This window comes from Nannospalax galili, unplaced genomic scaffold (assembly GCF_000622305.1).
Source record: "Nannospalax galili isolate Female #2095 unplaced genomic scaffold, S.galili_v1.0 scaffold54, whole genome shotgun sequence".
Classification (NCBI taxonomy): Eukaryota; Metazoa; Chordata; class Mammalia; order Rodentia; family Spalacidae; genus Nannospalax; species Nannospalax galili.
In genome coordinates, this window is record NW_008341028.1 from 6,857,337 (window position 1) to 6,883,120 (window position 25,784).

General features: G+C 46.0%; 1 protein-coding gene across 1 annotated transcript in view; it reads left to right on the forward strand.

The window, feature by feature from the left end:
• Map2k1 (mitogen-activated protein kinase kinase 1) overlaps nucleotides 1-25,784 on the forward strand; it is a 77,248-nt gene that overhangs the window by 47,563 nt on the left and 3,901 nt on the right. Inside the window, exons 4-7 of the mRNA XM_008836345.3 lie at nucleotides 7,051-7,128; nucleotides 7,860-7,911; nucleotides 22,324-22,448; nucleotides 24,799-25,000. Of these exons, the coding sequence (XP_008834567.1) occupies nucleotides 7,051-7,128; nucleotides 7,860-7,911; nucleotides 22,324-22,448; nucleotides 24,799-25,000 (457 nt within the window). The remainder of the gene's footprint in view (nucleotides 1-7,050; nucleotides 7,129-7,859; nucleotides 7,912-22,323; nucleotides 22,449-24,798; nucleotides 25,001-25,784) is intronic.

Sequence of the window (25,784 nt, forward strand, 5' to 3'; positions counted from 1 at the left end):
CGGTCAGAAGAGGCTGTCGGATCTCCTGGGACTGGAGTTACAGATGGTTGTTAGCTGCCATTTGGGTACTGGGATTAGAACCCGGGTCTTCTGCAAGAACAACCAATGTTCTTTTTTTTTTTTTTAATTTTATTTTATGTGTATGAGTGTATTGCCTGCATGTATGTAAGTGCACCTGTGTTGTACAGTGCCTGTGGAGGACAGAAGAAGGCATTGGATCCCCTGGAACTGGAGTTACGAATGGTTGTTAGCCACCATGTAGGTGCTGGAAATCCAACCTAGGTCCTTTATAAAAGCAGTAAGTGAGCCATCTCTCCAGCCTAAGTATACCAACAAAATTTCTATCTAAATCAATTATTTATATAGTGACAACATCCCTCCCTCCCTCCCTCCCTCCCTCCCTTCCTTCCTCCCTTCCATCCTTCCTTCTTTTTGAGACAGGGTTTCTCTGTAGCCCTAGCTGGCCTGGAACTTGCTTTGTGGACCAGGCTGGCCTTTAACTCACAGAGATCTGCCAGCCTCTGTCTCCTGAGTACTGGGATTAAAGGCATGTGCCACCATACCTGGCTCCTGTTCCATTTCTTTACTGATCCTCTAGTGCACTGACTTTCTAATGATGCCTGGTCTGAATGAACCCCTCTCCCTTTCTGGTCCTCCCAGTATTCTGAAAGTCTCTTGATTTACATGATTAAGAAGGGCCACATACACTGTCACAGGTAACTACCAACATAGAGAAAGCTCTTGTGCCTTTTTCCTTTGACTAGAGTGTTGCAGGTGGTATCTGTGGAAAGCAGAGGAGCATTTCTAGCTTGTCCCTAGCCCCTGGTGGGTGCTCATTCCCACATGGCTTGTGGCCTCCCCTCAGGGCTTTTTTATTTTTGAAACAAGGTCTTATTATGTATCCTTGGGTGTCCTGGAACTTACTATATAGTCCATGCTGGCCTAGACATTACAGTAATCCTCCTGCCTCTGCTTCTTGAGTGCTGGAATTACAGGTGTGTTACCATGCTCAGCACCTTTGAGTTTCTTACGTTCTTTGTGTTGATGGGTGATTGATTTTTTTTTTTTTAAAGAAGCTCTGGCCCAAGAGTTGTTTTTTTGAAAAATATTTTATTATTTTTATTATGTGTATGAGTTTTTTGCCTGCATGTATGTAAGTGTACCCATGTCGTACAATGCCCACAGACATCAGAAGAAGGGTAGGATCCTCTGGAATTGGAGTTACAGATAGTTAACCACCATGTGGATGTTGGGAACTGAACCTGGGTCTTCTGTGAGAGCAGCCAGTGTTCTTAACTACTGAGCCATCTCTCTAGCCCCATAGCCCAGGAGTTTTGAATGAAAATGTTTAAATGATTGTGGAGGTCCTGGACAACTCTCAGCCAGGAGTTCACCTTCCCTGGAAATAAGTCAGAATTTTGAGAGCCATGGTATGGGGAAGGATGCTCTCTTACCAAAACAGAAATGCTCTTGTCTACAGAGGATTCCTGCTCAAGTGGTAGCCGAGCAACTAGGGAGTGGGGACTCAGAGCTGATGGTTCTGAGGCAGGAGTAAAAGCTTTTATTTTTATTTTATGTGTATGAGGATGGTTCATAGCCACCATGTGGGTGCTGGGAATCAAACCTGGGTCCTCCGCAAGAGCAGTCAGTGCTCTTAACAGCTGAGCCATCTCTCCAGCCCCAGTAAAAGCTTTTGAGCTATTATTTTCATGAAGCATTTGTCTCTTCTGTAGAAAACCACCACAAAAGTACCATTGACTTAATAATTGGCTTCTAAAAATAAGCATCATGTCAGCAGTGGTAATCTGAGCAGAGTTCCTGGCAAAATGAAGCAGAACTAGAAGGCTGTAGGGTTAGCTGCAGGGTGCTGGGTAATTCTGATCAGCTTTGCTCCTTGCATTCGGTGAGCTCAGTGTTCTCTCTTAACCCCTGTCATGGCTCTGGAGAGTAAAGGGAAGAGAGCCAGTGTTTCTTCTTTTTAATAGCTTCCCCACGACCACCACCAACTTTGTGCTTGGGAAGCATGCACTGTGCACTCTACACTGAGCTATACATACCACCCCCGCCACCCCCATGTTTGTTCTCATCTTAAAACACCAGGAGTACATTCCTTTACTTCTGCCTCCATAAAGTCTGTTTTCTACATGGGGCCTTGGTCAAAGCTGGCCATTTCTAGCCCAGTCTCACTGTCCCTGCATGTCTTCATGGACCCACAAACTCCCCAGGAAGGTCATATGTATTTAGTAGCTGAACTGCCTTCAGTCCGAGGCTGTGGTTGGGATTAGTTGATTACTTGAGTGCCATTCATTGCCTAAGTGGAGGAAAAAACCTGCGAACCACAGGGTTAGCTTTCTACCTTGTTTGAATTCAGTTTTGACAGCAGCTTTGTTGCCTACTTTTAAATATATAGCTCTTTCATGATTAGGCGAAGCCATTCAAACAAAGGAGCTGAAACCATATTCAGTTACAGGCAAAACAGAAATGGCTTGGGCATGGTGGCACATGCCTTTAATCCCAGCACTCTGGAGGCTGAGGCAGAGACATGCAAATCTCCATGAATTGAAGGCGGCTTGATCTATAATACTGAATTCCAGGCCAGCCAGGATCACATAGTGAGACCCTGGGGGGCAGGGGTGGGAGGGAGGAGAGGAGAGAGAGAACTTGGGAGTATTCTGTGCTGGTTGTCCCTCTTTCCCACTGGTGAAAGAACGAAGGCATCTGAGGGGTTTTTCTGGTTGTGGTATTGTCCTGATTTTCCTAGAAGGGGCTTGTGGCATTGAAGGTGGCCACAATCACAGGAGTGATTTGGTGGTATGAGTTCAGTATGGTCACGGCCTGGATAAAGGGTCTTCAAAGGGCTGTTGGAAAGTAAGTGTGTAAAGGGAGTTTTCTTTGGCTCTAGCATCATGCTTTCACTCCCTGTTTATGTGGAGACTGTCTGGCATATTAAAGTTTTAGGTTGTTTCAGAATCCTCTGCCAATTCTCCCTGATCTACTCAACCACCAGGAAGCACTGTGCTGGGATGTTCATCATGATCATTGGTCACTCATATTCAGAGATGTTTGTGTGCTCTGTGAAACAATCCTGCACCTGACAGTCCACACTGATATACTCTGTGTGTGGGTGTGTGTATGTGGTGTGTACATGTATAGAGGCCAGAGGCTGACATCAGTTGTCTTTTTTTTTTTTTTTGGTCTTTTTGAGACAGGGGCTCCCTGTAGCCCCAGCTGTCCTGGAACCACTATGTAGACCAGGCTGGCCTTGTACTCACAGAGATCCTCCTGCCTCTGCCTCCCAAGTGCTGGGATTAAAGGCGTGCGCCACCACGCCCGGCTCAGTTGTCTTTTTTAGTCACTTTCCAACTTAGTGTTTTGAGACGGGGTTTCTTACTGAACCTAGAGCTGGCCTTTTATGCTAGACTGGCTGACCAGCAAACCACCAGGGTCTGCCTGTCTCTGCCCTTTCCCCCAGCTCTGGGGTCATAGCCCTGCTTTTATGTGAGTGCAGGGGATCTGAACTCTGGTCCTCATGCTTGAGCAGCAAGCAGTTTACCCACTGAACCATCTCTCTAGCCTCAAAAATGACTGAAATCATTTTCCTGTTTCCTTTAATAACAGTGGTACAGAGTTGACTGGAAATTGGTCCAAGCCATCTTCCTTGTAAGCGTAGGATTTTTAAGTTGATCTGTGTTTAGCATTGGTTCAGATAATTTTTTTTACATTAAAAAAATTTTTTTATTTTATGTGTATGAGTGTATTGCCTGCATGTAACTGAGTGCACCCGTGTTGTGCAATGCCGAGGAGGTCAGAAGACAGCTTTGGATTCCCCTGGAACTGGAGTTAAAGATGGTTTGTAGCTGCCATGTGGGTGCTGGGAATCGAACCCAGGTCCTCTGTAAGAGCTGTCAGTGCTCTTAACTGCTGAGCCATCTCTCCAGCCCCTGGTTCAGATAATTTATCTTGGGAGGTTTGTATTCATTTCTTTTTGTAGTTGTTGTTTGTTTTTGAGGTATGGTTCACCCTGTAGTCCCAGCTGGCCTGGAACTCCCTATGTAGACCAGACCTGCCCCTGCCTCCTGAGTGATAGGTTTAAAGGCATGTACCACTATGCCCACCAGGAGGTCTGTATTCTTGAATGAGTCTTGTCTAGAAAGTGATTTGATATCTTCCTACTGGTGCCTTTACATACAAAGGATGCTTGGCATCTTTTAAATAATTTATAGATTTAATTCTCTAATAAATTAGTAATTCAAAAAGAAGGACATTTACTAATTGTAGAAAAGTTCAAGGAATAAACTGTCATGTCATAGAATCTTTGATAATCTTACCGCTTAAGCCTAGGATATAACCCTAGTTAACATTATTGTTTTTTAAAAATTTTTTAAATTTATTTTCATGTGTATGAGTGTTATGCCTGCATATGTGTAAGTGCACCCCTGTCGTGCAGTGTCCATGGAGGACAGAAGAGGGTGTCAGAACCCCTGGAACTAGAGTTACACATAGTTGTTAGCTGCCATGTGGGTGCTGGGATTGGGATCCAGGTCTTCTGCAAGAATAGCCAGTGCTCTTAACCACTGAGCCATCTCTCCATCCCCATTAACATTATTTTTTAAAGATATATTCATTATTTTTATTTTATGTGTATGAGTGTTTTGCTTGCATGTATGCAAGTGTACCACATGCATGCAGTGCCCAAGGAGGGCATTAGATCCCCTGGAACTGGAGTTACAGATGGTTGTGAACTACTATATAGATGCTAGGAACCAAACCCTAGGATGTAAATCTCTGATAATCTTACTGCCTAGAATGTAATCCTAGTTAACGTTATTTGTTTAAGATTTATTCTTTATTTTTATTTTATGTATGTGTGTGTTTTGCTTGTATGTATGCAAGTGTACCACATATATCTGGTGCCTGAGGAGGGCATTAAGTCCTCTGGAACTGGAGTTACAGATGGTTTTGAGCTACTATGTGTGGCTTAGGAACCAAATCTGGATCCTCTGCAAGAGCAACAAGTGCTGAACCATCTCTCCAACCCCCTAGTTAACATTTTTTACTTTTGTTTTGTGAGTATATGTATTCTTTTTAATCGTGATAGGCTATACTCTGTCCTCTTTTTGTTTGTCCTGTTATATGTAGCTCCCTGGCCTCTCCATCAATGGGTGTATCATAGAAATGTGATTTTGAGACAGGATGTCTGTGGGAGGTTCACTGTGGGTATCCAGGTTCTTACCCTCCTTCAGGGCTCAGCCTTTCATCTCAGCCAGTGTCTGGGAATTGCTTCCAGTGATGAATGTGTTGTCTCCAGTAGGAAAGAGTCCCTCCCTTTTGTCTTTCTGGAGACAGGGTCTTACTGTGTAGCCCAGATTGTCCCCAAACTTGTATCTTCCTCAGCTTCTCATAAAAAATTCTTCTCCCAACCCCGACTCCCAGCTGCTCATGGTTCTTATCTTAAAACACTAGGAGTGGATTCCTTTACTTCTGCCTCTTTCAAGGTAAATCTCAGGTGTCTGTCTGTCTCTCTTGTCATAAACACACACACATACAGAGAGAGAGAGAGAGAGAGAGAGAGAGAGAGAGAATGTTTGTGCATGGATACATGTGCTGTGTCTGCCCTGTCACTCACCTTATTACCTTATTCCCTTTAGACAGTGTCTCACTGTGAATCCAAGGCTCGGTGGCCAGCAAGCCCCAGCGATCCTCCTATCTCTGCACTACACAGTTCCACAGTGCTGAGTTTCCAGGTGTGCACATGGCCATGCTTGGCTTTTTATGTGGGTGCTGGGGACTTGAAGTCTGGTCCTCCTGCTTGTGCAGCAAGCCTCACACACTGAGAAATTTTTTTAGATGGGGCCCTGGCCATAGGTGGCCATTTCTAGCCCTGTCTAGCCCTGTCTGTCCCTGGATCTCTTCATGAATCACAGTGAAATGAACTGCACAACATCCCAGGTGTACAAGGCTGTTGAATGCTTCAGTCTTACTCAGAACCTGTTCATTTCTTTCTCTGCTTCATCCTTTGCCCAGTACAGAAACCAGTACTGACTCCTGGGCACCATTTCAGCTCTAGTGTTGTCTTCTGCATCATCTAGTCAGAGCTGGCTCTCCCTTCAGGGTGTCTGTAGTACTTTCTTATACACTTCTGGTTTTATTAGTAATAATTTTATTTAGGACAAGAGCTAGCGCCTTTTCTTTTTTTTCTTAACATTGTTGTCTCTTCTACAACTTATACTAGTCCCTGGCACCTTGTAGGATTTATAAAATGAATGATTGCCTTCTATGTCATTTTTCTTTTTTGTTTTTTTATGATTTATTAGGATAATACCACATGTCAGTCAACTTAAATGACAATAATAAAACAACTGACTTTTAAAAGATTGTAAAACTTACTTAATTTATTACTATTGTGTATGTGTTTGTGATATGTGTGTGAGTGTGGGCACATGTATGCCATAGTACACATGTAGAGGTCAGAGGATATCTTTGAGATTTGATTCTCTCCTTCTGCCATGGGTTCAGGGGATCAAACTCAGGTTCCTATCAGATTTTGTGGCAAGCACTTTTACCCACTGAGCCATCTCCCTAACCCAACACTTCTAACATCTATTGAGTACTTGCATGTTAAATATTTGAAGTCATTTATGTGTATTTTCTTAATTTGTGTAATAGCCCCCAGAGTTAGTTTAATCACCTTATAATCGTTGCAGCCATTTTTATAAATTGAGGAATCTGTTCAGGGTCTCGTAGATAGTAGCTGGTACAGTTGGCATTTGAACTTTTGACAGGTTGCCTAGCGAGCCTACACTGTCAGTCATTGCAGAGCAAGCCTTTTTCATGTATATTATAGTCATGTTTAAAAACGTTTGTAGGCTTCGATTACTTATTTGATGCCTGCCTCAGTACTTTGATAGCTAGAGCAAAGCAGAGGGTGCTGACCTTTATCCCTAACCAGTTAGGCAGATTTGCTGCATGGGAGATTCACTTTCTTCTGAAGTTTAACACTTGAAATGATAGAAACATCGTCACTGAATGATCTAGTATTCTTGTTCTTAGGATGGTGGGTCCTTGGATCAAGTCCTGAAGAAAGCTGGAAGAATTCCCGAACAAATTTTAGGAAAAGTTAGCATTGCGGTGAGTATGCTGTAAAGTTTTTCTTATAAATTAATGACTTGATAGGAAATAGATAAGGAATGCAGACAGGAAGCCAATAAGAGAGTTTATTTTTTAAAACAGGCTTTTCTCACTAGAAATTTTCTTATCAAGGATGACCTTGAACTTCTGATCCTCACTATCCCACTGCTGAGATTATAGGCATGCACCACCATACCTAGTTTTATGTGGTGCTAGGGATTGAACCCAGGGTCTTATGCAGGCTAGGCAAGCACTTTTCCAACTGGCTATACCTGAAGCTCTAACTTTATGTCAAAATGTGTGTCTGAAAAATAGGACAAGGTATGTGGGGAATATTCCTGTTGGTAGTACCAGAAAAGATCTTTAAAAGTTGCAGATTTAGAAAAACAAACTCTCTTTATACTTAACAATAATACTTTATAAGACAATGTAAAAAAGATAGTTGCTTGATAATGCAAATTTTTTGTTGTTGATAGATGAATTTTTATTTATTTATTTATTTATTTTGGTATTGTTGGGACAGGGTCTCCCTGTAGTCCCAGCTTGCCTGGCACTCACTGTGTAGATCAGGCTGGTCGTGGTCTTAGAGAGATCTGCCTGCCTCTGCCTCCCGAGTGTTGGGACTAAAGCTGTATACCACCACACCTGGCTAAATGAAATTTTTAAAAAAGTGATTATTTTTCTACACACCACAATTTCAGTTTTCTATTTTTACCTTTCCTTTCCTCTAGGTGATAAAAGGTCTAACGTATCTGCGGGAGAAGCATAAGATAATGCACAGAGGTGAGAAATTACTGCTAGTTGTTCCATTCTGAATAACAGCTGAAATCTGAAGGTTGTTACATCTTTTTGTGTGTGTGTCACAAGTCTTTATTAGTTTGGTGGTGGAGGCAGCAAGTCTCACCTTCCTTTTGGTCTTGGCGGGGTTTTGTTTCTATTTCTCTCTGCTGCTGTGCCTGCTGTGGATCATGCCATATGGTTTTCTAGAAAGCCCTGGCTTCATTTCTATTCCCCCAAGAGGAGGATGGCTGCTTGTTCCTGAGATAACTAGCTTTCTTTTTCCCTCTGTCCAGTGCTGCTTCTGTCTTCCCAGGGCTTGGCTTCCCCACTTAGCTCTCTTCTGCAGAAAGAGCTACCCTGTGAGCAAGATGGACAGTACCTTTGGTGGAGATTACCACTTTTCCAACCAGAAAGGGAAGACAATGGGCTTCCTGGCCCGTTGATAGTGCCTCTCCAGCAGGATAAGTATACCTGCTGTTCCTCTTGTTGACACTTTGGTGGCTTTTCTGGATTCTTCCATGGAACTGCTCCCCTGAGATAGGCTCTGGTGTTGTTCAGCACATTGTATTCTCTTTCCCCTGGGTGTCCAAAGGGAGGAGCAGTCTGTGGCTCAGCCTGGTGTATGTGGTTTCTGGACTGCTGGCCAGGCACTGAAAAAGAGGTCTGTTACCCCTCTGGGAGTGCAAGTGTTCTTCGACTTCTCTGACTGTCCTGGAATGGTCATGTGTAGGTACAGGAATGTATTTCTCCATGTTAAATACCCTTCTCCCCACTGTCTCTTCCTCTGTCCAAAGCAAGAAATTCATATTTGTGAAATGTTTATAGAATACCTGCCAAGAACAATATTAGATGAATCATGTGGAGGCTATAAAGATGTTCCGTAGATGACTCAGGAGAAAGAGACGATCTGTAAACAACTCCAGTATATGGTGGAATATAACCAACTTTTCTTATGCATGAGTCATTATCTTGCCAACTTTCAAATGAATCTGATGTGGCATATTTTATTAGTCAATTCTTTTATTGTGTCAGACTTTATATTACTTAATCAAAAGAGGGACTATGTTGGCTTGAGTCACCAGCAAGTCTGATGGAGTTCAAATGGCAGTCTTGGAACTTTGATCAGCTTGGCCCTGCTCCTTCTTATGTGGGCTTCTTTTTTAGGCAGATTTTCTTCAGCGAGAGCAGTGTGGACCTCCCCAGCCCCAGGTACATCTGGTCCTGGGTATGCTCTATTCCAGACAAAGCTCCAAGTACTCTCCCAGTCCACATCAGTGCTTGGCCTCTGGGGAGCTCTGATTCACTCTGCTGGGAATTCCTGCTCTCACCTGGACTGGTCTCTGTGCCAGGGGATGAGAGTACTGTGATGGGCCACCCTTAATGCTCACTACTGGTAGTGTGGATAGAACCTCTTGATTGGCACCCTACCAGAACTGTTGATATTTCAGGAGGAACAGATCCTGAATGGCAAGGGGGAATTTGTTAAGAGTTGAGGGGGAAGAGCTGGAGAGATGGCTCAGTGGTTAAGAACACTGGCTGTTCTTGCAGAAGACCCAGGTTCGAATCTCAGCACCCACATGGTAGCTAACAACTGTGTGCAACTCCAGTTCCAAGGAAACCAATGGCCTCATCTGTCCTCTGCAGGCATTTCATGACACAGGTGCACTTAACATACGTGCAGGCAATACATGCATACACATAAAATAAAAATAATAACAAAAAAAATTTAGGCTGGGTGTGGTGGTGCACGCCTGTAGTCCCAGAACTTGGGAGGCAGAGGCAGGCAGATCTCTGTGAGTTCAAGGCCAGCCTGGTCTACATAGTGAGTTCCAGGCCAGCTGGGGCTACTGGGAGACCCTGTCTCAAAAAAGACCAAAAAAAAAGAGTTGAGGAGAAGAAATGGATGCTGAAAACAGGCAAATTAAAAAATTAAAAGTAGGGGTAGAGGGGCTAGAGAGATGTCTCAGCAGTTTAGAGCACTTGCAGAAAACCAAATCCCAGCACCCACATGGTGGCTAACAACTGTCCATAACTCCAGTTCCAGGGATCTGGCGCCCTCTTCTGATCTCCACGGGTGCTGCATGACCCAGGTGCACTTATTATTATGTTATGCAGGCATAATAGTCATTCACATAAAATGAAAATAGTAGGGTAGGGAGGGGTATAGGGAGCATGGGTTTAGCATGCACAGGACCTTGGTTTCAGTCTTCAGCACTCAAGACAAGAAGTCAAAGATCTTCCATGACAAAAATTATTAAACCTTAGTTCCAAAAGATCAATCAACTAGCCCCCTCAAAAAAAAAAAAAAAAAAAAAAAAAAAAAAAAAAAAAAAAAAAAACAAAGAAGACACAGAGAAAACCTGCTAACAGAGGATCAAAACAACAGTGAGGCAGTTTTCAGCAGGAGTAGGCAGATGATTTGTGGGTCACATTCCACCTGTTCTCTCTAATTCTGTATGGCCAGCAAGCTAAGAGTGGTTTTCCCAAATTTTGTGACATCTGACAATTATATGCAGTTCAAAATCTAATATCCATAAAGTTTTGTGGGAACATAGCCACTGCTTTAGGGTCAAATTGGTGTGTTTGAGTGAAAGAGATGACTCAAATCCTAAAATACTTAACTTTCTAGTCCTTTACTGAAAAATATTCCTGACCTCAGTTTAGAGGAAAAATTGCCTTGGAGATAGAATTTAAGCATAAAACTCAGCTTTCAACTTATCACCATAAGTTCTTGAGGAGTGACAGCTTCACATTGTGTAGTGGATAGTACAGCTAGGAGAGAAGATAGTCTCCCTGACACTTGAGCTTAGGGTTTCATAACCAAGCTTTCTATGTAGTCTTTCCATTTCCTGTGGCAGGTCTATTTTACCCAGAGCCGAGCCAAGTGGTTCATAGGAGTTAGAGGAACGGAGGTAGGGAGGGTGCAGGGTGCAGCTAGCAAGGGATTTATGCTACTTGCCTATCGTTTTTCTCAGCCCACTCTCACTAAATAGCAAGACCTTATTTTTATCAGGACCTGAAGAAGCACTGCATGATTTAGATCCATGCAGAGCTCATGCAACTTAGCCTGTAACTTATTTCTGCATTGGAGGTACTTGCTGATAAAATGAAACAGTTCTTTGTTGTTTATTGATCTTTATTAAAAAGTTTTAATTACGTTTGTGCACGCACACATCTATTACAGGTGTGGAAATCAGAGGACAGCTTGTAGCAGTCAGTTCTCCTATCATGTGAGGCCTGGGGAAAGAACTCAGGTAGTCAGCCTTGTCACATTTGGCAGTAAGCTCTTTTACCTTCAGAACCATTTTGCTGGCCCTGAAGAACAGTTTTAAATTATTTCCTAATTTGTTTCTCTTCTCCATGTGTCAGGTGAGACAATGTGTAACTTGGCTGATCTTTATGCCCAATATTGCATTAGCAGCCTGGGCTGAGAAAGCCAGCCTGAGTTGTTTTTTTTTTTTTTTTTTTTTTTTTTTTTTTTTTTTTTTTTTCCTTTCAGTTCTAGTGAGGAGGTGGAGTGGGTCGGGGTTGCCCCAGCTGTTGGAACTCACTATGTAGACCAGGCTGGCCTTGAACTCACAGAGATCCGCCTGCCTCTGCCTCCCAAGTGCTGGGACTACAGGCATGCGCCACCACGCCTGGCCAGCCTGAGTTTTTAAGGGCACACAGAGCTGACTGTGAGCAGTGGTGGCTTCTCCCATGGGGCTGCCCTGTTGGCACGCACTCTAGAAAAGTTCTGAATGCCTAGGGTAGAGTTATGTAAAAGTGAGTCTTTCAGGCCAGGATGTGATGTGATGCTTCTGCAGAGCTTTTGTGAGAGTGTTTTCAGTTTCTAATCCCGGGTGAGCGCTGAGATTCTCTGGAGTCTCTCAGGTGTCCTGCTAACAGTCTGCAACAGTAGAGTCCTTAGCAATGTCCTGGATTTCAGCCTTTAAATTTGTGTCACTTCATTCTGACATGTCACTGATAGGCAGGCTCTGAAATGACTTGTTTTGTTTTGTCTTGTCTTATAAGCTCTTTGTAGTAGACTCATGCATAATTTGTTTCTGAGTGTCTTTTGTCCCTTGTCAGGCATTGTCTTGCCTGCCAGACCTTTTCTGGCGAAAAATCAGGGTGGCTCCTGCTTCCCCCAGCCACCTGGCCTGAGGCTGTACAGGGGCTGTGTCCTGAGCATACCTTCCTGTCCATATGTGCAGAGGCTTGTCTCCTGCTCCTTGAGTTTTAGAGAGGTTGTCCATGGCACCCACAAGGTGACCCTTACTTTGCCCACTAGGTTCATCCCATAGCTGTGGGCAAGAACTTCAAGGGGACTGTCTAGACTGCCTTGCCTTGCAGAAGGAATGAGAAAGTGTGGCTGATTTTAGCTGGAATCAGTGGGCTGCTGTTTTGGCTGGGAATGTGAATCTTGTTCTCTTTGGAGCTATCTTGTGGGGTAACCCCATAAGGATGGATTATGGCTACAGATGAGTTTGTCTCTCAGTTCCTAAGAGGCAGACAGGACAAGATGCTGGAGGAGGGAGGCTATTTCCCCTTGGGAAGTGTCACAGAGGGGTGGTATTCAAGCTAGCTTTGAAGCTGAGGTAAGAGCTGCACATGTGGTGGTGGGAAGGCTTTCCAGGTAGAAGGAAACAGGAGAATCACTCTTAGAGCCTGGAAATGTTGACTCTTTCTTTTAGGAAGTAGCACGTTGCTTCAGTTGTCTAGAATGAGGCAAGAGTCAGGAACTAAGGAATGGTTGCAGCACTGGAATGGTCTTGGCTGTTTGCTGTGTTCTGGTACTGTGGTTTATCATGGGACGAGGAGGTAGTGGAGTGTTTCTGCCTGAGGAAGTGAGGTGGGCTGGTCTCAGGATAAGGACTCCACTGCTGTGGCTAAGGCGGTCTGGGAAGGGAGAGTGGTTGCTTAGGAGTTGCTGTGGCCCAGTTAGACAGAATATAGGTCTGAGTTAGGATGGCAGCACAGTGGAGGGGCAGGAAGGGACAGATGGGAGAGCAGTGGTCAAGGTTTTCTGGGTGATCTCTGGAGAGCAAAGGGCTGGTACTAGCAGGGAGGGGAAGTGGCAGGAGGACTCACCCATGGTCCCTTTGGGGGTCAGGGTTGTGCTGACAGGGGGATGAGGCTGTGCCTAGTGATCTTGGAGAGCTATGTCCTGGTCCTCGTTATAACAGAACCATAGGTCAAGACTGTCAATCTCAGTGACAGGTAACATTCTGAGAGGATCTCAGCTCCATGAAAGCTGGTTTGATCCAGAAGTCTGGTCATGTGATGATTGCACTATGGTAGATCTTATTAATCACTACTGAGAGATGAAAGCCAGTTTGTGAAGCCTGGCACATGGAGGATCAATGGTAGAATGCATCTCAGCTCAAGGCTGGGACCCAAGTTAATTAGTGGTAGATACCTTCCACATGCAAACAGCATTTCAGAGTCTCTTGTTTGTTGAATGCTGATTGGCCTCACACAGTGCCCCCCCACAATGGTGGCAGCAGCTCTGAATAACCCCTGGAGCTGCTAACCACCGAGTGGTGTCCAACCTTTGTTTTTCTCTTTAGCATCAGCTACAGGTAGAACTTCATGGAAGATTCCTCCCAGCTCTGCCATTGGCTCCCTGGGTGATCCCAGAAAAATCACCAATTGTTTTTGAGTCTCACCTCCTCCTTTTAGGGCTAATCTCACTTCCTTTTATTTCTTGGAATAGTCCTTAGGATCAGGTAAAACTCTGGCCAGTTGTTATCTAATAGTACCAAGGAGATGACTTTTTTTTTTTTTTTTTTTTTTTTTTTTGAAGCAGGGTCTCCCTGTAGTACCAGCTGTCCCAAAACCCCCTTTGTAGACCAGGCTGGCCTTGAACTCACAGAGATCCGCCTGCCTCTGCCTCCCAAGTGCTGGGACTAAAGGTGTGCTCCACCATGCCTGGCTGGAGATGACTTTTAAAAGGCTGCTGAGCTTGAGTGCTGTGCTCTGAGGAAAGGTGATTCCTGCCCTCACAGGGGTTTGGGACCAAGTTGAAGAGGCAAGGCTATGAGAGAAGTCAGATCAAAGATGGATGGGTAAGTTGGTGAGAAAGTGCCTTCCATCCTGTCAGGAAAAGACTGGTAATTTAGATGACGTGTGATTGTCAGTGAGTGGGTAGCAATTAAAGCTGGTAAGAGGTACATGATTACTGGTTACAGCCTGTGTAGGTCTGAACAAGGACTGTATCTGTCCTTAAATTGTCAGACACTCTCCTAAGTGTTCCTTTAAGATCCGTCCCCAGCTAGGAAGGATCAATGAGTAACTTCCTGACTTCTTGTCTGGTCTTTTCTGGATGGTTGTGCCAGGCTATGAGCCAGGCACAGTGATGCCTGACTCTGGTGGAGCCTGGGTCCCCATACACATGGTAACTTCTCTAGACATTATCTTCCACTCCCTAGTTAAGTGGACAGATTTCCATGAGTCCATTGCCTTTGCCTTTTTTCCCTTCTCCTGCTGACCAAATTAGCTTCAGGGGGTCAAAACAGGTTTTTTGCTAATTTCCCGTATTGAATAATATAAGTATTCCAGATAGTCAGCAGTGTTCCTGTCAGAAGGGGGTTGATTGGCTTTGAGATAGGGGGCAAGTCTCTTCTCTTCTGTCAGGGTAACACAAATAGGATGGAGAGGCAAACATAGCACTTACTACAGGTTTCTTTTCTATTTTATTTTATTTTCAGCGTGTATATATTTGTGTGTATACATATGGGTATGTGTGCATGTATGTGCCCGTAGAGGCCAGAAGTCAACCCTGGCTGTCTTCCTCAGTTTGTCTTCACCTTATATTTTGAGGCAGGGTCTCTCACTAGATCTGGAGCTCACCAATTTGGCTGGGTTGGTGGGCCTGTGAGTCCCAAGGATCCTCCTGTCTCTGTCTCCTCAGGCAAATAGTACAGGTATGTACCACTGTGCCTGGCTTTTTACCTGGGTGCAGGGGAATCTAACTCAGGTCCTCAAGCTTGCACGAGCAGTTCAGGATTGAACCACCTCCTCAGTCCCAGTGCAGATTTCCTTTAATAGAAAGGTTACTTTTTGATCTTTGGCAAGTGACTTCATTGTAGAGCCTCAGTTTCCATGTCTGTGAAATGGCCCTGCTTTACGAAATGTTACTCTAGGGTTATTAGAAATGAGGAAACAGAGACCTAGGGTGGGAAGCATTTCCCTTCCTTCCCTTCCTTCCTCCTCCCTAGCCTTCCACTTACTATCTACCCCCCTCAGTTCCTCCTTTCTCTTCACCCACCCCTCTGAGAGTGACCCCTATACATTTGGTTTGGCTTTAATTATATCCTGTTTTCAAAATCTGGACCACGTCACACAATGGCACATGCTGTTACAACCACATCCTGAACTCTGCCACACGTGTCAGTGGCAGGGCTTCTGTGTCTGTTGGTTGGTTGGAGTGAGCAGTGAGTTGGAGAGAGGAGTGCAGGAGGGTAGGACTCGACGTTTCAAACTTGCTGACTGTATCTTGGAGAGGAGAAGGAAAACCTTTTAAAATGCAGTTGCTGGGCTTGGTTGCAAAATTTTGAACATGGAAGGGATAAAAATAGTTGCTTGTTAGGACTGATAGGCTGCTCCTCTGCTGCTCTGTTTGAACTTAGCTATAGTCAGAGGTAGGTGGAGACAACCCCACTCTCCTGATGCTGCTGGCCTCTCTCAGACATGTCTAGGAGGATAATGGGCTGGCACTGAGGAAGCAGCAGCCTGTGGTTACTAGAACAGGGAGGGCTTCTCTCACACCCGGATTTCCAGGATTTCAGCCTGCCCCAAGTCAGATCCGGTTCCCAGAAATGCTTATTGCCTTTGCCAGCTGCAGCTTGCTAATGGCTTTGTCAAGCCTCAGGGCTGGGCTCCTGCAGTTTGTGTGAGCTCTGTAGCTCTAGCTCTCTGGTTTGGCAAGAGTACTCCATCAGGAACCTGGAGTGCCATTAGTTGGCTCTGCAGTTGTGACAGGGCTACTGTCACCATGGCCCTTGGTTTTCCTCCTCTATGTGCCCTCACTGCTACAGTGAGGAGTAAAGGGAGAATGTGTTTAACAGGCCAGGCACCCACACCAGAGCTGCTGCAGTGCCTTCCACTTGGTCTGCTGCCTGCTGTCACCCCTAGCTTCCCCCAGTGTTCTCCTGCTTCTTCCATTCTCCTGCCTGGGAAGGGGGAGGGGTCTAGGAGCCTTTGATCAACACTCTGAGGAAGGATGATTGTGTGGGTAAAAGAGGTTACAGGTAATGGGCAATTGAAGGCTTTGGATTTCTCTGAATTTTAATTATCTTTGCTGCTTAATTAGCTTTCTGAGGCTAGGAGTAGGCCAGAGGTGGTTCTTGGGCAGGCTGTGAGTAAATCTTTTTGTGTCCGTTCCAGTTCCCTTTTCTTTCTCCATCTGTAGAGAAATTTCTTTAAATTTTTTTTTCATTATTTATTTTTATTTTATGTATATGAGTGTTTCGTCTGCATGTATGTATGTAAGTGCATCATGTATGCACGGTGCCCATGGAGGCCAGATAGAGGGCATTGTATCCCCTGGAACTGAACTGCTGAGCCATTTTTTAGCCCCTAGAGAGAGAGTTCTTAGTAAATATTTATTTATGGGGCTGGAAAGATGGCTCAGTGGTTAAGAGCACTGGCTGCTCTTCCAGAGGACCTGAGTTCAATTCTTAATACTCAGATGGCAACTAACAACTGTCCATGGCTCCAGTTCTAGGGGAGTTGATGCCCTCTTTTGACCTCTGCAGGCTTTGCACAACACACATACGTACATGCAGGCAAAACACTCATACACATAAAATGCTTAAAATTTTTATTCATTTATTTTTATTCTTATTTTGGTTTTTTTGAGATAGGGCCTCCCCAGAGCCCCAGCCAGCCTGGAACTTGATATGTAGATCAGGCTGGCCTTGATCTCCTTGAGATCTGCCTGCCTCTGCCTCCTGAGTGCTGGAATTAAAGGCATGCACTACCATGCCAGACTGTATATTTTATTTTTAATTGTGTGTAGGGGGGTGTGTGGGGGCACACACACACATGCTGTGAGTGCTGGTGCCTGCAGAGTCCAGAAGATTCCTTGGAGCTGGAGTCACATACAGTTATGAGCAGCCTGACATAGGTGTTGGGAACTGGCCTTGGGTCTTCTACAAGAGGAGTACATGCTCTTAACTGCTGTTGATTCATCAGGAGAGGGTTCTTAATGCTCTGCCAAGGATGCTTGGAAGGGGTCATTGAAACCTAAAGTCATTGTTTTTTAAAAAATCTCATCTGGAGCCGGGCGTGGTGGCGCATGCCTTTAATCCAGGCACTCAAGAGGCAGAGGCGGATCTTTGTGAGTTTGGGCTAACCTGGTCTACATAGAGTTCCAGGCTAACTGGAGCTAAAGGGAAACCCTGTCTCAAAAATACCAAAAAACAAAAACAAAAACAAAACTCATCTGGGGCTGAGATGTAGCTCAACTGATAAAGAATTTGCCTAGCACACACAAAGCCCTGGATTTACCTCCAGTGATTGCTTAAACTGGTATGGTGGCACACATCAGTAATCTTACCACTTAGGAGATGGAAGCAAGAGGACCAGAAGTTCAAGATCATCCTCAGCTACATATCAGGTTTGAAGCCAGCCTGGGATTCATGAGACCCTGTCTCAAAACTAAGTAATTAAATAGCAAATAAAATAGTTTGTTTTTAGAACAAACTTCAACCTCACTTTCTAGGGCCTTCTTACTTTTGGATCCAGCCTGTCTGGCATCCGAGTGTCACTCTGCTCCTTGCTTCTCTTCTGGCCCTTGTACCTTCCTCTCACTCTTGGGCTTCCCACCCACATGCCTGTCTCTACCCTTTTCTTCCTCTGAGGCTGCCTTATTATGTCCTGTTGTAGGGAATGCAGCTTCTTTTTTTGTTTGTTTGTTTGTTTTAGGGGGGACTGGGTCTTCCTGTAGCCCCAGCTGGCCTGGAACTCACTGTGTAGACCAGGCTGGCCTTGAACTCACAGAGATCTGCCTGCCTCTGCCTCCCAAGTGCTGGGATTAAAGGCATGCACCACCACGCCCTGTGGAATGCAGCTTCTTTTAATCTTCCTTAACTGTGAACCTGTGTATACCACTCCCCTGGTGATCACAGCTTTGAGGACAAGGTCTGTCGTTTTGCTCATTGCTCAGTGCAATCCTTCTATATGTTTGTAGAATAAACAGTGGTCCCTGGATTATTTTATTCATGTCCCTTGTTTTAGATGGCTAGAAAATGTGCAGAAGTTAAACTCAATATGTGCTCTTGGAAGAACAGTGGCAGAAAATAAAATGCTTTCTCTGTTTAGTTTTACATAAAACTAAATTTATATTTTATGTGTATGAGTATTTGTCTGCATGTATGTTTATATACCATGTATGCAGTTGGTTCCCATGGAGGCTAGAAAAGGGTCAAATTCCCCGCAACTGGAATTACAGGCAGTTGTTAGCCACCATACGTGTGCTGGGAACTGAACCTGGGTCCTCTGCGAGAGCAGCCAATGCTCTAAACTGCTAAGCCAGCTGCCCAGCCCCTAGTTTTACATAAACTTTAAAAAAGTTGTTTTCTCCTCTTCTTTTGTGCTGGGGATGGAATCCAGGGCCTCCAAAGTATATTTTTTCACTGAGCTGCACCCCACTGCTCCCCTCCTTGCTCTTTGTTCAAGAAGGGATTACCCATTTTGCCACAGAGAATGGGCAGGATGGAGCAAAATGGAGTAGCACTGCTCTGCATTCCCTGGGCTTCCTAGGGAAGCACAGCAGCCTGGGAACCCAGTGGCGCTTCATACAACAGTGTTGCTTGTCCCAGCAGTACCTCCTGATTTTGTATGGTCGGGTAAGAACTTGAGGCCTGGAGGAGATTTGAGGAAGTAAAGAGGGACTGCGTCTGCCATCTGAACCACTTTTGAGGGTTCTGCTGGGAGTATGGGAGGAAGCCCAGGTAAATCTCTTTAGACTCCAGGACCTCGCTGTTACCCCATATTGGGAAGGGGCCTGAGAGGTACTAGACACCAAAAGTGGACACGGGAGGATGAGTAGAAAGGAGGGTGTTTCAGATGCAGGGGACAGCAAAAAGGAGGAGACCAGATTTGTGCAGGGGCAGTTAGAGTCAGGCCAGCCTGAACCAGGAGGAAGTGGATGGGGAAATAGGAAACAGTGGAGAGTTTGGAAAGCCAGGAAAAGTGACTGCTGTAAAAATATGGGAACCACAGCACGCTCTGTGCAGGGGCCATCCACCCCAAGGAGTTCTGGTTGCCATGCAGACAGGGTAGAGGGGGAAGACACTGAGAAGAGAAATAGTGTGGGAAGGGCTGGCTACTGTGAGAAGCCAGTGCAAGGTGCCCATGGAGATCAGGAAATGAACTCTTTCCGGCCTTGCCTGACATTGCATACTTATTTTCTGCTGTCAGAGAAGACTTAGCTTGGCTGGGTACCTGGCTGGGGGAAGAGCGAGTGCATGTTCTGACTGGTGCTCCCACAGCACACTCTAGTGTTTAATGATCCAGTGTACTAGGTCTTCCGGTCACCAGGAGGGGCCTTATGTAGTGTATCTGGCTCCCAGGTCAGAGCAGGATAAAGCTGTTCAACTCATCCCCTTTTCTCCAACTCCAGTACTTTGGGGTGGGTGCAGTAAGCTGGGGCTGGGAACGAGTGAGGGAGAGCAGGATTATGTAAGTTTGAATACAGAGAGGCCTGCTTGCCATGTAAATAGAAATATGCAAAGACAGCTAGAGGCAGCTCATCAGGGGAGAGCAGCAGCTGCAGTGGAGGGAGAGAAGCACCTGTGTCAGCAAAGAATGTAGCCACCCATGAGGGGCTGCTCTAGACTGAGGAGATCAGGACATCTGCCTCTGGGGTGAGATGGGGAGTCCAGCTGTGCATGATGTGTTTTAGGTCCACCCTGGCCTGCATCATGTAACATGGGCTGCCCTGATCAGAGAAGCCAAGTGACTTGCCCAAGACTGCATACAGAGCAGGTGGCAGGGCTGGGACTAGAATGTATCCTGGTGTCTCTTTAGCCAGTGTCTCTTGCTTTAGGTCACACCAGACAGACCATTGGCAACATCTTGGTAGGGGAGGGCACACAGTGTAGAGGCTGTGGCATCTAGTGGGAGGTGTGAGAGAGGGCTCCTGTTAGAATGCCTCCCATGTGTTGCCCCTGTCAGGTCCAACGGACACCTCACACGCTCTGGTCTAAGTAGCTTGGTCCCATATTCTGAACGTATGACCCCTAGGGGCTGTCCTCTGAAAGGGGCACTGTGGGGCCAGGACCAGGGCATCTGGCAAACTGCTGTTGATTTCTTCTTAGTGGGAAGTGTGTGCAGGCCTGGCCTAACAGACTTAAGGGAAGGGACAGAAGGCTATGTGACCCTTGCCTGTTTGTCTTCAGAGGTCCTTACAGGTCTGCCCTCACCTGGTCACATAGCAGCAACCTTCACTCTGCTATCACCTGGCTTTATGCCTTTTCCTATGTAATGGAAGACCACCTGGCGATTGGCTGACTTATCTCCTTATACCTACATGTGAGCTGCATTGCTCTGGGGACTTAGACAGCTTGTTCCTGCTCTTCCAGATACTGCAGGGTGCTTGTATGAGGCAGGCACTCAGTGACCAGTAGGTAAGAGACTGCTGAGGAGTGTGGCAGCATAGTGCTGGACAGAGGACAGGGCTGGGGGCAGAGGTCAGTTTTGCTCTGTGACCTCCCTGGACCCTTTTATCTGCATTACGAGGAGAGGACCCAGATACCCTTTAAGGATCCTCTTGGTTCCTGAGCTCAGTGCCTGTGGGAGGTAGGGTTGCAGAGAGGTTCCTGTTCCTTATGAAAGGCAGACCTGGATCCCACTCCAGCGTTGGAGGTGACAGTGAAGGCTGAGTCGGGAAGACCACACCATGGTGCTCTCTGTTATGTATACACACGCTAGTATGCCTGTGTACACAGTGAGTTTAGATCTGCCCATTCAATGGGGTTTGTGTTGGGTTGGAGCTTACCAAGGTGAGAGACTCTCAGAGCTCTGTCCTGCTGGAACTGGTGTGAAGAGAGGCTGGAGATGATTCAGGCCAGCTGGTTCAGGGGAGGAGCTTATTGATATATTGTAGGGTGATCTTTTTCCTCCCCTAATTCACCCTTGGGAAGATTTTTAGAATCTGTTTAAGAATAAATAAGTGAGCTGGGTGTGGTAGCAATACCTGTAATCTCAGTACTGGAAGTGGAGGCAGGGTAATCTTGAGTTTAAGGTCAGCCTAGGGTACATAAAAAAAAGAATATATTCAGGCTAGAGAGATGGCTCAGCGGTTAAGAGTGCTGACTGTTCTTGGAGAAGATCCGGGTTCGAATCCCATCACCCACATACAGCTTACAACTCTAACTCCAGTTCCAGGGGCTCCAACAACCTCTTCTGTCTTCCGCAGGCATTGCATGACACGGGTACAATGCAGGCAACACACGCATGCACATAAAATAAAAATAATAAATAAAAATTTTAAAAAAGAATATATTCATATGAAAGAGTACTGACAGAAAAAACAATAAAATATTAATAGTGGCCCTACTGGGCCTGGTAGATTGGCATTATGAGTTGTGTGAGGTTTTTCTCTGCTGTTCTAGGCAGTGTCCATATTACTTCTAATAAAGATTCCCTGTTGTGGTTTCAGGTTTTGTCCCTGGGTCTGGGTGTACTCCTTCATGAGCCTTGTTTGGTGATCACTAAGCCCTGGCCAAGGACCTCTGCCAAGTCCCAGTCTGGGAATGAGGGTCATGTCTGTGTCTGTTCACTTTACAGGGCAGTTATTCAGTCTGAGGACATGATGGGAGAAGGGACCTGTGGGAGTTTGCCTGTCTCTGCAAACGATCAGTAGTCTTGTGTGGGTGACAGCAGACAGGCATGGGGCAGGGTGAGGGTGGACATACATGGAAGAGGATGGCTTGGTGCTAGGCACTGCCTTAACCCCAGGTGGGGCTTTCAGTCTTCTCAGCTGTCTTGCTCTGGGAAGCAGAGGGCCTTCCTTGGGTATGGCTATGTGGCCTGATAGGTGACAGACTTCAATGAGAGAAAAATCCTAAGTCAGCTTCCAACTGATGGGAATTCCCATCCTATATAGCCCTTCCTTTTAGCCATTGAGCTGTAGTCATATACTTTGTCTTGCTAGTAGGAGTACTTGAAACAAGGGACTTTGAAATCTTCACTGTTGATGATAACTGACTCCGTCTAGAGAGTCACGTGGCCAGGTCTGCATCCTCAAAATAGGCTTCTGTTGCCTACTGGCCCTTGCTGCAAGTCAAGGGCTACCTGTAATGGGGATGTGATGTGGTCCTGGGACTTAGCTGTTCTCTCTGTCTGCAGGGTGGGTGCTGCCTCTTTTCCTCCCCAAACTACCCTGTATTAATTCTCTCAATTCCTGTTTTCTTTTTTCTGCAGATGTCAAGCCCTCCAACATCCTAGTGAACTCCCGTGGGGAGATCAAGCTCTGTGATTTTGGGGTCAGCGGGCAGCTCATTGACTCCATGGCCAACTCCTTTGTGGGCACGAGGTCCTACATGTCGGTATGAACAGCAGTTCCATTTTTCCAATGTCTTGGTGGTTCAGAGTAGGGGCCAGGTGACTCCATTCTTACCATCAGCAGCCCCATTTTCACAGAGCTACAGTCTTGTGCTCCACGGCGATGAGTATAGGGGTTAAGAAATGAGGGATGAGGCGCACTGGGCCCCTGGAGTGAAAGTGACTTCCTTTTACAAGCTTTCAAGCACAGTTGGTGTCTCAGTCACTAGAAGAGATTGTACCATCCCAGCTCCAGAGCCTGGCTTCCATTCTGAAGGAACTGAGAGTCAACCTACACTTGGACATCTTACCTGACTGTCAGGCCTTTAACTGAAGATACTTGGACATGACCACATCCCAACTGTCCCATGGCTGTTGGTCCCAGCCTTTTAACCTCTAGTGGCTCTGTTCCAGAGAATATGTTTGGAATTGTTTCTTCTATCCTGCCTCTTTTCTCCCTCTTCACTGCATGTCTCCCAGTCACTTACCTGCCTTCCATCTGATTCCTGGTTACAGCCTGCTCTAGCTCAGCCAATACCTCTATCTTGGCAGTCTTGCCTCTTGAGCACAACTCTGCTGGCTTCTGCTGGCACCTGAGTGCTGCATGCTGCTGTTCCCGTCCATGCCCATAATCATCCCATCACTGAAGTCTTCCTTTCCTGTATAGCAAGCTCCTGGGAGAGCCCAGGCAGCAGAAGCATCTTTTCTGGGGCCTGGCAGGGGTCCAGCATGTGGTGGGTATTAGGGCAATGCCTGCTGACAGAGTGATGTGGGGTTGACTGAATGGAAGGGTCCTCAGATAGCATGTTCCTGAGCTTGGCTGGGAAGGATGGAAGTATGGTATGGGGCCTTCAGAGGCAATACAGAGGAAGGTTTTAGCATGAGGGCAGCCTTCATAGAGCTAAGGGAGAAGTGCAGGTCCAGATGGCAGGGGACAGGCCTGAGGCTCAGAGCACTTTATGCACACTGCCAAAGCATGCTCATATCCTCAGATGTCTTAGTTCATCCCTACAGCTGTGTCACCAGTAAAGATTATGGATTCCCTATCAGAGGTGAGGACAGATAGATCTAGGGAGGTCACGTGACCCACATACCTAATCTTGTGAAGCCAGCAGCCCAAGACCTTGTGTGTGTGCGTGCGTGTGTGTATGTGTTGGTGGGGGACATGTCCATCTCCTTACTGCTCCCCTATCCTTACTGTGACTCCATTTGTTGTCAGTATCACACCACTGCTAACCCCGTACTCCAGTGGCTCACAGGAGAGCTCTTGTGTTCTTTGTTGCCCCTTCAGTACTTCTTCCCTAGATTGGAAGCTGAGCAGCTAGTGCCCTGAGCCACTCAGCTGTCAACTCTCAAATTCAAACTCAACTAACAAACCCTGGGACTTATTGATCCAGGGTTTAGTGGTTGGGTTTTTATGGTTATGTGGTCAGTTTCAAAGTAGTCCAGCGTTAGAAGAGGTGAGAAAAATCCCATGGGAGAAGTTAATTTGATGTCTAATGAATGCCCTGTGGTCAGAGTAAAGGTTGTTTTGTGGGGTTCTTGACATACATGACTTACTGGGTATGATAATGCATGCCTTTAATCCCAGCATTTGGGAAGCTGAGGCCCGCCTCAGGATCTCTGTGAGTTCAAGACCATCCTGGTCTACATAATGAGTTCCAGGCCAGCTGGGACTACAGGGAGGCCCTGTCTCCAAAAAAAAGAAATACAAATTTCCTTGAATATTGCTCAGTAAAAATGCTTTCTATAATACTGTTATTGCTGTTTTCTCTCTGCCACTTCCCACCATTGTCAACAGGTATTTTACCTAGTATTTTTCATCATCTAAGCATGTTTTCATGTCATTGTTACTGTTAGCAGCAACATCCCCATTTTGTAGATTAAGTAGATTAAGACTCAGAATTCTATAGCATGTAAGTCCCAGAGATGGAATTTGATCTCCAGGCCCCCCTGACCCCAGATCTTCCTTCTTTCTGCCCACTGCACCAGCTGATTCATAACCCATTTGTACTGACTTCATGTTTCAGACAAAAGGGACATGCTGGGTTTAGGACAGGCTGCTCTGTACATGCAGAGCAGAGGATGAGGGCTAGGCTGGGCAAAGCTGAAACCGTAGGCAGCCAGGGCCTGACTCTGGATACTGCCAGTTGAGGCCCAGTTCAGGGGACATAGAGCAATAAGGAGGGGTCAGAGCCATGAATTTGGTAAACATGGTATGGGGTGAGTGGGAGGCCATATCCAGTTGGTTGGAGGCACTGTTGAAGCTATGTGAACGCTCCAGAAAAAGGGGGAGGAGAAAGTAAAGACCATGATCTTGGCTAATGTTGCAGTTGTAACTGTTTTCTCTCTCAGCCGGAGAGACTCCAGGGGACTCACTACTCCGTGCAGTCGGACATCTGGAGCATGGGACTCTCTCTGGTGGAGATGGCGGTTGGGAGGTACCCCATCCCTCCTCCTGATGCCAAGGAGCTGGAGCTCCTGTTTGGATGCCAGGTGGAGGGAGATGCGGCCGAGACACCACCCAGGCCAAGGACCCCTGGGAGGCCCCTCAGCTGTGAGTGGCCTGCTATCCCCAGGGAGGAGTGGAGGGGGGTGGTTGTCTCAATGTCAGGGCTTTCTGAGTGGCAGGTCCTCTGAACACTGCCAGCACTGCTTCTCTTTTGGAGTAGGCCAGGCCTGGGGGAGCAGCAGAGGTCCCTAGGTAGGTATAGGAAGTTACCATTTGTACAAACAACACCCAGCATCTGTTGAACACTTGCTGTGATCTAAGTGCTGTGCTTAGCCCTGGATCTACATTAAATTTGCTTTTTAATCAGGTTTTTGGTAGATTTGTTTTTTATTATGATAAGAGTCACATAACAAGGGCTGGAGAGATGGCTCAGTGATTAAGAGCAATGGCTGCTTCTCTTGCAAAGGACCCACATGATGGCTAACAACTGTCCGTAATAACTCCAGTTCCAGGGGATCGGATACTTTTCTGACCTCCATGGGCATTGCATGACACGGGTGCACTTATACACACAGGCAACATACTCCTACACATAAAATTAAAAAACAGTCATGAGCCACTACCACAACTTCATTCTAGAACATTTTTATTGACCTCAGGTCACCTTTCTCCATTACCAGTCACTCCCACTTTTCCCCAAACCCATCCCCTGGCAACCTGTGATCTACTTCTCTCCATGAATCTATCTGCCTAGCATCTTCTAATTTTAATAGCTGTCTGCCCGTGAGCACTACCATGATCTCTGCTTTAGAGAAGAGGAAATTGAGGCACAGCACACTTACCTTGGCAGGACTTGTAAGAAGTAGCTGGTCTGATGGCTAAGGTGGTA